The sequence below is a fragment of the Sitophilus oryzae genome, unplaced genomic scaffold (genome assembly GCF_002938485.1).
Source record: "Sitophilus oryzae breed Bouriz unplaced genomic scaffold, Soryzae_2.0 scaffold_857_pilon_pilon, whole genome shotgun sequence".
NCBI classification, from domain to species: Eukaryota; Metazoa; Arthropoda; class Insecta; order Coleoptera; family Curculionidae; genus Sitophilus; species Sitophilus oryzae.
The window spans coordinates 5,905,715-5,916,658 of NW_022147480.1; the positions used below are offsets into that span (position 1 = coordinate 5,905,715).

The 10,944-nt window shown below is 35.6% G+C and overlaps 3 protein-coding genes and 1 non-coding gene across 4 annotated transcripts in view; 3 read left to right on the top strand and 1 right to left on the bottom strand.

Annotated features, from left to right (window-relative positions):
* The window catches only part of LOC115889883, a 21,790-nt gene extending 13,381 nt beyond the window's left edge, over positions 1 to 8,409 (top strand). Inside the window, exons 3-10 of the mRNA XM_030909973.1 lie at positions 5,208 to 5,364; positions 5,774 to 5,939; positions 7,095 to 7,228; positions 7,284 to 7,443; positions 7,495 to 7,665; positions 7,726 to 7,883; positions 7,934 to 8,112; positions 8,173 to 8,409. Of these exons, the coding sequence (XP_030765833.1) occupies positions 5,208 to 5,364; positions 5,774 to 5,939; positions 7,095 to 7,228; positions 7,284 to 7,443; positions 7,495 to 7,665; positions 7,726 to 7,883; positions 7,934 to 8,112; positions 8,173 to 8,389 (1,342 nt within the window). The 3' untranslated portion in view covers positions 8,390 to 8,409. The remainder of the gene's footprint in view (positions 1 to 5,207; positions 5,365 to 5,773; positions 5,940 to 7,094; positions 7,229 to 7,283; positions 7,444 to 7,494; positions 7,666 to 7,725; positions 7,884 to 7,933; positions 8,113 to 8,172) is intronic.
* Trnag-ucc lies at positions 6,007 to 6,078 on the top strand. Its single transcript has one exon. It is a non-coding gene; the product is annotated as a tRNA-Gly (tRNA).
* On the top strand, positions 6,188 to 6,991 carry LOC115889884 (probable small nuclear ribonucleoprotein E). Its single transcript, XM_030909974.1, has one exon. It carries the CDS (start codon positions 6,579 to 6,581, stop codon positions 6,864 to 6,866), a length of 288 nt encoding a protein of 95 aa, XP_030765834.1. The 5' UTR covers positions 6,188 to 6,578; the 3' UTR covers positions 6,867 to 6,991.
* Positions 8,394 to 10,878, bottom strand: LOC115889882 (cactin). The gene is made up of 4 exons (XM_030909971.1): positions 10,023 to 10,878; positions 9,700 to 9,963; positions 9,172 to 9,640; positions 8,394 to 9,104 (listed from the first exon to the last, which is right to left on the bottom strand). Exons 1-4 carry the CDS (start codon positions 10,776 to 10,778, stop codon positions 8,530 to 8,532), a joined length of 2,064 nt encoding a protein of 687 aa, XP_030765831.1. The 5' UTR covers positions 10,779 to 10,878; the 3' UTR covers positions 8,394 to 8,529.
* Positions 10,879 to 10,944: the final 66 nt, after the last annotated feature.

Genomic DNA, 10,944 nt, shown 5'->3' on the forward strand with positions numbered 1-10,944 from the left:
GCCGATGGTCACCGCCCATTTTGTAGTGGCTTTGATAGTAGCAGTTACGTATCTGCCACTATAAATGCTAGTTGGGGTACGTAGAGAAAAGTAAAGAGGATCTTGAAAAAAAAATCAAAAAGACAAAAAGAGCTAATTTAAAATTTTGAAGTACACTATTACCATATTCCACTTTACTCGTTACTAAATAGGCCACCATAAACACACGTATCCACACACTTATCCAGACCTATTTCCAACGTAAAACAATGCGTGCGCGCTCAAAACCCGACTCTAGAGAAAAGCAACTACGCTGATGGTAGGCGCAAAGATCAAAGCGGAAAATTCGGGAAAATAGCCAATTAGACATTAAAATCGAGTGTCGTTCAGGTCGAGTCACGAGATGAAGCGTTCGCCGCCATGATTAGCGTCATTAAAGAGCTTGACAGAGAACGATGGCGAGGGGACCTAAGGGAAAGGGAGGGTGTAGATACTCGAAGAAAAGCAATATCGCGAAGAGTAGGCTCATAGAGACAAAGCAGAGGACGATACACACATACGCGCGCTTTGATGTAAAGCTAATGAATAGATGGGCTTTGATATCTTTGTTTTTTCTAAGTATGGAAGCATCGCGGTGCTTCAATATAAAACAGGAAGTTTTCTTTACAGTTTTTTTCTCTAAATAATTCAAAGGGTTTCAGAGGATTGGCAGCAGAATTATAATTATTGTCAAAAGAAAAAGGCTGTACTTAAACTGCCGTTAAACGGTAGCTTACTAAAATGCCGTTAATAGGTATGACGTCGTTGATGTGACGCACTTGACGGCTTTATGAAATATAGGAATTTTATAAGGACTAACCAACGCTATCCACCCCTCCAAATAACCAACTTAACCAACGCAACTAACCGCGACACTGATAAAAAATATAAAAAACAAACATAAATTAGTAAAAATCAACCCACCCCACCAAATAACCAACTAACCAATGAATTAACACCCTCCAAATAACCACGCTAACCAACCCACCAAATAACTAAACCAATCCAACCAAAAAGAGTGAAACCAATGCAATAAGATCACACTATAAGCAAAAAAAAATATAAAAAAGTTTTGGTCGGCGTGAGATTTGAACCACGGACCATTCGCTTACGTAGCGATAGCCTTAGCCACTGACCCACAGGTGCTCTTGCAAAATGCTTAAGGCTAGGCATTACTTTCCGCCGACATGAACGACGTCACAATATCTCTTAACGGCATTTTAGTAGGCTACCGTTTAACGGCTGTTTAAGTACATCGAAAGAAGAATATTATCACACTGTCTCATTTATGAGTTAGAAATTTTGTTTGTGGCTAACTTTACAAACTTTATTCGTTAAACCTACTCCTTGGGACTTTCAACGCCAATCAGCATTGATTTTTGCAGATTTGATTATAATTATATTTTTTACTTACTTTTTCTGGTACCTAGACCTAGCGAAAATCGCGATCTCAAAAGTAACGTAACGACTGTAAGCTGTCGTATGCATCAGTCATAGACAGTCATCTTCGCAGTCATTGGCTGTCACTTGGCAGTAAAATGATATTTTGGCAGTACATCCCGTATAACCACGCGATATAGTAAACTCAAGCCTATACATATATTACAGATTAGTTTCTTTGCTATAAAGATGTCTCGATAAAGACTTCATATATAAAGCATATTTAAAGAATACTCAAATATTTCCTTTACATACATGTTCTGTATTTAATCTTTATAGCATAGCAACCATAAAGCACTGCCTGTATATGTTCTCCTATAGAGAATAGATGATTGATATTTATAACGCACATAAATAATCCTATGTAGTATCGATAACGCATAAATACAGATTCTGTATAGTTTTTCGATGACAATATTAACTGTTGCGAAAACTTTACTTATTCTTTATTAACTCTATACAAATTTGCGTAGTTCTACTCAAGGGTTCTACATAGTAAATATACGCTTATCCTTTACAACTTCATGTATTTTATATATCTGTAATGATATTCCGCCTGTGCATTATTTCTGGGGTTATAATCATTTTAATATGCCAGATACAAATGTGCTTCTCCGTGTTTCATCAACATTCTACTACATAATGGAAGAAAAATCTAAAATTTGAAATCTGTGTTTTCCACAAATTGAGTTATTGAAGGGCAGGTCGTACCTTCTTCTTCTTAAAGTGCCTTCTCCATTCAGTGAAGATCGGCAACAACCATGGCAAATTCATCTCTATTTTTCGCTCTTCTCAGCAAAGTATGTGAGTCCAGGCCTGTCCAATCTCTGATGTTCTTCAGCCAGGAGCATTGCCGTCGTCCGGGTCCGCGCTTTCCCTCAATTTTACCCTCGATGATGAGCTGAAGGAATTCATACTTGCTATGTCTCATGATATGGCCCAAATAGGCTGCTTTCCTGTTTTTTATTATGTCGAGGAGTTCTCGGTCCTTGTTCATTTGGTTTAGAACTCGTTCATTCGAGACACGGTCAGTCCATGGTATTCTCAGCATTCTGCGATATACCCACATCTCAAATGCTTCCAACTTATTCATTGGGCTTACTTTGAGTGTCCACGACTCAACCCCGTAGAGAAGTGTGGAAAGTACGTAGCACTTGACAAAGTTGTCTTTTATATGGATGTTGAGACGTTTATCGCACAGTAGGTTCCGCAATTTTAGGAAGTTTGATCTAGCCATCTCAATTCGAGCTCTGATCTCAATGTCTGGGTTTAGGTCTTCACTAATCCAACTGCCCAAATATCTAAACTTTGAGACTCTTGCTATTGGTGTCCCACATACGACTACCTCCGTTGCCTGTCTTGCATCTCTATTTATCACCATGACTTTTGTTTCCACAGAGACCCCTTTGTTTGTATTTATCCTGAGACCCATTGAGTCGCCCACCGAGGACAGTCTATCAAGAAGTCTTTGCAGGCCCTCAGTGGTGTCTGCAATAACGACGGTATCATCAGCATATCTCATGTTGTTAATCAGCCTGCCATTCACTTTTATGCCGTCTTCTGATCCCTCAAGCGCATTTCGAAATATTAGTTCGGAGTACATATTGAAGAGCATAGGGCTCAATACGCATCCTTGCCTAACTCCACGCTTGATAGGTATTGCTGTTGTTTCAGTGTCCTGTAGTTTTACTGTCGCTACTTGTTGTTCGTATAGCTTTTGGATAATTTTCAGGTCTTGGGTATCCAGGCCTCTTCTTTCAAGGATGCTCAGCAATTCCCTGTGGTTGACGCATTCGAATGCTTTTTTTTTTTTAACAGGGCTTCTCTCGTCCCCAGTCCCTCGCGAAATCCGATTTGCTGTTCACTTACGTCTAGCTCACATTTTCTTCGGATTCGATTATGCAGAACCTTTAAAAACAGCTTTAGGACTAGGTCGTACCTAATATATCTAAACAATAGAAGAAACCGCGGGGTAATTATAATAACGGTACTGATGGTCACATGGTCACATTGGTAACAAGTAACAAGAAACAAGATGAAATTTTCCCATGAACACCCTTGATTGATGAAGTTACAAGACTTGATGAAAGTTTTGAAACTGATGAAAACAGTAGTGTACCCGAATTTGTAAGTAAAAATATAATAAAAGAGTAATCAAATTTTCAGTAATTTTACTTAAATCGCCCCAATATAAATCTTATCTAACCTATAGGTTTGATAGGCGTCCTTTACAAAATATGTATTAAAATATATCTATTAGAAATTTTTTCTTCTTAGTGTTACCTCAATTAGAAAAGTTATATACTTAAACATAACTTTTCTAATTCAGGTAACAATAAGAAAAACTTTCTATAGGATATAGATTTTAATACATATTTAATATTTATATAATATTTAATACAGTACATTCTAGACTGTATTCAAACACGAATCGTCGCTGTACCAAAAGGGTAAAGACTGTCTTTATCAAATAAAGATTTTATTATAGACTCGATAAAGTTTCTATACTGTTTGGTTATGCGGGATGTACCTCGCTATAGATTATACATAATTACTATACAATACAGACAGATAGACGGAAAGACGGACAGAAAGACAGACGGACCGAGGGTCATTTTAAAACAAATTTTGTGAAAATGAATCAAATTATTTATTATTTTTTAATTTATTACTTTTTCAACTACACTTTTTCAAACATATCCTTCAAATCGTTCAATTTAACAGCTGTCAGTAAGAAGTTTCACTTCAGATATGCGCACATAGTGCACACACAATTTTTTTTTCATTCAAGCCTTCTACTTTATGATATTTTTGTCTCTCTTTGTTTCTAGCTACATAGCAAAGTTTACAGATTGCCTATAGGGACTCTATAGGCCGCTACTAAAAGTAATATGGCGGTCGATTTTACTCCGGAAAACGACTGCATTAGCTTTATTCGTTGGCGCTTTCCTTTGTGGAAAGCCGCCACGGGGAAACTCATGCAGTTGGGAAAATTGCTAATTAAGGCGGAGCGGCAAAGTTCCGCTCTCACTGGATTGAAGTTTTGTGTTATGAGCTTTCTATTTTTGTTCTTTTCCATATTTTTCGAAAGTATAAAATTTTTGCGGAAGATTCTAATGCAGCATGAAAGAAGGAGACGTCAAATCGATCTTATTTATTATACATATACAGGGTGAGTCTTAAATAAGTGCAAATATTTTCAGGGGTGGTATATTTCGACCCCAGGAAGACGTCTATGTTTTTTTTTCGCTAAATAAAGATGTTGAAAACCGTGCATTTTCTTTTAAATTTCCCTGTATATTTTTCGAAAACTTTTTAGAACTGCCTGTTTACCGCAAATTTTTCCCACGGTATGGTTTTACCATAGTTCCGGCTTTACTCTATGGTTACGGCAATAAAAGGGATGCAAATACAGAAAAAATGCGGTGGCTCTCAAAATTTTTTCAAAAAAAAATCATTTTTTTTTTAAATTTTCATTTAAATAACTAGGTTATTTTGGACTTATCTGGAAAATGATTAAGAGAAAATATGTTTCTTTTATCGACATCTACCAGCCCTGAAAATATTTGCACTTATGTAAGACTCACCCTGTATATGAACGTTTTATTTTTACTAGGATTCAAGTATGTATAGTAGGAAAGAAGCATATCATTAAAAAAAACGTTCTATTGAATTAGGTAGATGGAGTTAAAATTATAAATTATAAAAGGTGGGTAAAAAGTAAAAAGTGTTGATATTCTTGGTTATAGATGCAAAAGCTTCCAAATGGCCAAAAGAGGCGAGGTGTGCCGAATTCCTGGTTGTACCGTATCACCGGCAGCTCCTGGTACTCCAGCCTCAATAAGACTACCACAAGCACCTCCAGAAACCTTCAAACAATTTTTACTCTACGTATACACAGGCAAAGTAGGAATATTTCGACATTTAAATCTGTAATACAGGTTAACCCAGTATTCTGAAAAAGCAGGAATGATCAGGCCCTGGAATGATGTTGTTGCTAGGGCGAGCCGTTTTTGGAAGGTCCATAAAATTATGATTTTGGTTCAAAAAATACTCTTTTATACCCTCCAAAAAAAGTCTAGATCACTCCACTGGTGTTCCGTTAAAGTAAACAATACATGCAGTAGACTTTTAAAAGAATTATTTTTTTATTAACATTATTTCTTCACTCGACGCGTCGCCACTGTGTCTGTGTAAAATAGAAAATATATTATAAATTATAAAGCTAATTCGGAACACTGGATCGCCCTGTATTTCTTATATCTATTAAATTTTTAATTTACTTTACACAGTTTATTTAAAAAAAATTATACAGATCTTGCTTCAAGACAGCAGCGTGTTTGAAATGATGGCGTTAGCTCAAGAATTAGGCGTTGATGAGCTAAGAAATGCCTGCGAGGACCATGTTACCTCGACTCTTTCGGTACCATCAGCTTGTACTTTTCTAGCTACAGCAATGGATATTCAAGACCGCTCTGCAGGTACTTTTTTCAAAAGTTAGAAAACTCCTACGGTAAATATACGACATAATAACAAATCTCACAAGCTGCGATGGTGGTGTAATGGTGAGCATAGTTGCCTTCCAAGCAGTTGATCCGGGTTCGATTCCCGGCCATCGCAGAACTTTTTTATATTTTGGAAAGCAAATTTTACTTATTTTTTTATTTGTAATTATTATATTTTAAATTAATACTTATTTCAGATTATTTTTTTAATAAAAAACTACATATTTTTACTACTTTGCAGGAAAAGCTTGTATAAAATACTTGAGAAGCGCGTTTATTAAGTTGAAACAATCAAAGAATTCAGTAAGAAAATAAACGACTAAATAAAACTACTATTTAGGAAAGAAAATGACTAAATAAGTGGAATTTCATCTCATATTTAGTCGTTTTTACGATTTTTTTACATTTTTAACAATCCGTTTCGAAACCCAACTCTGCGAGAAAACACTAAATATTAGTAATTTTCATTTTATACTATTGGCGACATTGTGACGCGTTTAAAAATGTCATTTCTCGAACGCTTCTTTGGCCGCCGCTAACCTAAAAAATCACAAATTTGAAGCGTTGTTTGCTCTTTGTTTGATATTAAAAGAAAAAGCAAAAATATAATACACAATGGCTTATAAACCACAAAAAGTGCAAAAGGTGATGGTGCAGCCCATCAATCTGATCTTCAGATACCTGCAGAACCGTTCCCGAGTCCAAGTTTGGTTGTACGAAAACATCAGGCTAAGGATAGAAGGGCATATCGTTGGTTTTGATGAATACATGAACTTGGTACTCGATGATGCCGAAGAGTACTACGTGAAGACCAAGAACAGAAGACAGTTGGGCAGAATAATGCTGAAAGGGGACAATATTACGTTAATTCAAATGGTGAAACCAGACAGCGGTGGCAATTGATAGATGTTACATACATAATTTCCATAATTAATATTTAAGATCTTAGATTTAAGGAGCTAAACTGATAAACAAGAAGTATGTTTCATATTTTATGTGAAAAATTCAATAAATTTGTTTCAGAAGAGTCTTTGTGGTTTGATTTCATTGATTCTCTAGAAAATAAGAATTTCAATTTATTTTACTAGATATAATAGGTATATTACATTTATTTACAATAATTAAATATAGGTGGAAAAGCAACTGCAGGTTTTATTGAGAGATGCATCACTTATATTGGAGAAAATGCCGCTGAGTGTGTGAAAACAAATTCATTCCTTTCATTACCGAAAGAAGCTGTTATCAAATTAATATCTTCTGACTATGTAAGTCTTCTAATATATACTACATAAGCATTTTCCCAAGTATACATGTTTGTAGCTTTGTCTTGTAGAAGAGGACGTATGGAGAGCCGTATTAAACTGGGCAAAATACCAAGCTGGCGTTACGCAACCTACTGCCCATTGGACTGAAGAAGAAAGAGCAAGAGTTTGCCAACATTTGTCATATGTTATAAACCATGTCCGGTTACTTTTAATAGGTCTTTAGTTTATTAATTAGTTATCGAGCTTGTTATAAAAGTAATTTATAGATTCACAAGTGTTTGCTGAAGAGGTGGAGCCCACTGGAGCTGTTCCCATGGAGCTCAGTCTAGAGAGATATAGACATGCAGCGTTGCCAAGCAAATACCCTGAAGCTTCAGAAGACCAGAGGCTTAGACCTAGAGTTTCACCCCATTTATTTCCAGGATCTCTTATATTAGGTTTGTACTTATATTATTATAGTGCAGTATACAGTCTGAAATATACATATACTATTTTAGGACAAGATAAAAGTCATTATCAGAGAATTTTGAACGCCTGGTATGGCAATGTTAAACAGACCTGGACCCTGATATACAGGGCTAGCAGTCACGGATATTCAGCGTCAGCTTTTCACAGGCGCTGCGATGGAATATCACCAACCTACGTTATTGTTTTGGTAAATTTTCAAACTAAGTATTAAATGGTATAAAACACTTAATATTTTAGGGTGCAAGAGGTGAAATATGTGGGGGATTCAGTGATGCAGCCTGGGGTAGACCGCCTGGAAAAAGCCGATTTGTCGCGGCCGACAGAGCTTTTCTTTTCACCCTGTATAACCACCAAGACTTGCCTCCAACCCAGTTTCAACTAGTTAAGAAGCCTTTTGCGATTTGTTATCATCCAGAGTAAGATAATTTAAGTACATAGTAATTAAATTTATCTAATTTATTTTATTTTTTTTTAAGTTCTGGTCCAATATTTGGAGGTGGAGCAGACCTTTTAATTTCAAACAACTGTAACAGCAACATGGACAGCTATTCTAATTTACCTCACACTTACGATGGTGAAGGTGCCTCACCTTCAGTGCTTATGGGAGATTATAATTTTGCTGTGGCAGATTATGAAGTTTTTGCCCCCATAAACTGTACAGGGAAATTTTCAAAAAGTGAGAGATACCAGTAAGAAATTAAACATAAATCATAGAGTTTTATTTCCTGTAATACAAAAAAAGTACTGATAGAAAGATAAATAAAATACAGTTTTATCTTAAAATTAATATGTTTACAACTCTTAAATATAGATAAATTAAAGCAATCAAAGTTTTACCTTCTGTATCTATATCTTTTAAAGTGAAACCATAACTGAAATATATTATTATGAAACTGACATCTAAAACCTCTTTTATATGAATATTCCCACTCCCTATTAACTATCTTAAATGCAATGTCCTCATAGGGCGGTCCGGCATGGAATTTCAAAATGGCAAATTCTTTATTATCTGGACAAGGAGTCAAAAAATATTCTGGAGTACAATTCTTATCAATCAAGTCTGGATAAAATATATTAAACTTGTAGCCTTGTACAATTTTTGGAGGTGGATTATCCATGTCATAATGAGTTTGATTGTACTTGTTCCATTCAAAACCTGTGTGTACTCTGTTGAAGTACCTGGGTTTACGCGGTCTGTACTTGTCTGACCAAAGATATACTTGATTATCTAAAGCTTGTTCCACACTAAACTGGGCCTCATCTTCTCCCATTCCTTTTCTTGCCTCTTTTTGTAGTAGAAGTTCTTCTTTCGTTATAACATTCTCAACTTTTTTGCCTTTGGCTGTTACCTGCATTCTTGCAAACTCCAGTCTGTTTGTGTCATCCTCTTCTGTCACTACTATAGTGCCTGTACAAGGAAAATGATTATGTTATTAAATTTATCAGAGATTCTAAAGTAAAAAATAAGTATTTACCTGGTTCAATCTCGTCAGGACTTAATAATTTAGGACTGTACCCTCCATTTTGATATAAAATAAAGCATTCATTCAAAATATCATTTGCAGCATTCTCATTAGCTTCTGTATCACTTTGGCTATCTTCTGTAGACTCTTGGGAGGTACTGGGTTTCTCATTATCGCTATGTTTAGTACTTTCAATATTCTGGTTGTTTTCAGGCAAAGCAACCGCCTGTTCGGCTTTTAAAACTTGTAGTTTCCTTTTCAAACTTTCCTGATGCCTGTCTCTAAGTCTTGCCCTGGCCATGTGAGCTTTAAGTTGGGACAATAAAGATTCCCAATAACCGATATCGATTCCATCTGCTTTACCAGAAATTTTACTTTCAATTTGTTTTTGAAGGGCTGCCAACTGAATGGCTGTTTTGCCTTTAAAAACTGATGTAACATCTTGAGCTACTGCTTGATTTATACCTTCTCTTCTACCAACCTGAAATAAAAAATACATTCCAGGAATATGTCTACTATATAAAAATTACTTTAACTTACCCCAGCATCAAAGTCCTGTTCCTTTTGAATCTTTCTCATTTTTTGTAACTCATCTTCAACAATAACTGTAATATCATTCCAATAATCTAAATTCTTTCCTCTTTCCAGTTCTTTATAGACTTTAATATCCTCAACAAGATCCTCCAAATCTTTTATATGAAGTCCATTAAGATATGTGTATGGTTCGTGCATTTCCACAGCATCTACTTCTTCCTCTGCACTGATATATTTTGCAAGAAGATCAATAGGCTTTGCTCTACCATCCTAAGTGAGAAAAAAAACAAGTGTATATCAAAAAATAAATAAAATTAAAAAAAAATTACCTGGATCCGAATATGACTTCTTAATCTGGCTTGTTCTAAATGAAATTGATCTTCTTGTCTTTCCCATTCTTCAAACTGGGCTGCCTCTTTGCTCCTTTGCAAGAGCTGGTTCTCTTCATCTCTTCTTTGTCTATCTAATTCACGCTCTTGCCTTCTTTTCTTCACCTTTTCCAGTTCTCTTTTGTTTTCCTCTTGTTTGAATCTATTTCTTGCCTCCAATTCTTCATGACTAGCATTTGTCAGGCCTTCTTTAGCTAACTTTTTTGTCCAAACAAAGCTTGATAATAAGTTACCATCACCGAAAGGATTGTCACTATTGGTATAATGTAAATATTCATTATCCCAGCCCATTCTTTCCTTTCTCTTGCGTTCTTTCTCTTCCTTCTTCTTTAATCTACGCAAACGTTTCTCCTCTGCTGTCTCAGTTGCTTTTAATAGTTCCTTTTGTCTCTTTTTCTCTTCAAGATTTCTTATTCTATCTTTCTCAAGCTTCTCTAATAGTTTTAATGAATTTTGTGAACTACTAGAACTGTCTGAAGAACTACTACTGTTTGAAGAATCACTGTCTGAATCATGTCGCTTACGATTCTTACTTACATATTTAAAATCTCGTCTTTTAGAACTTGTAGACGAACTCGAGCGTCTTTTGCTCTTAGATTTTTTCCTCTCGTAGCTTGGAGACCTAGATGCCTTTTTATGACTGTGTTTTGATCGTGAAGAACGTTCTTTACCATCTCTAGATCGTGATCTTGGCATATTTACCTTCAAGAACGATTAAAAGGATAAAACCTCTGATCAAAATTTTACGACAGTAAACAGTCTTTAAAAATTAGGTTATGTCATCTGTCATGTCTGTCATCCATAACAGCTGACAAATGACACATATCAGGTTAGTAAACAGAATGTAACAAATATCCCAAAT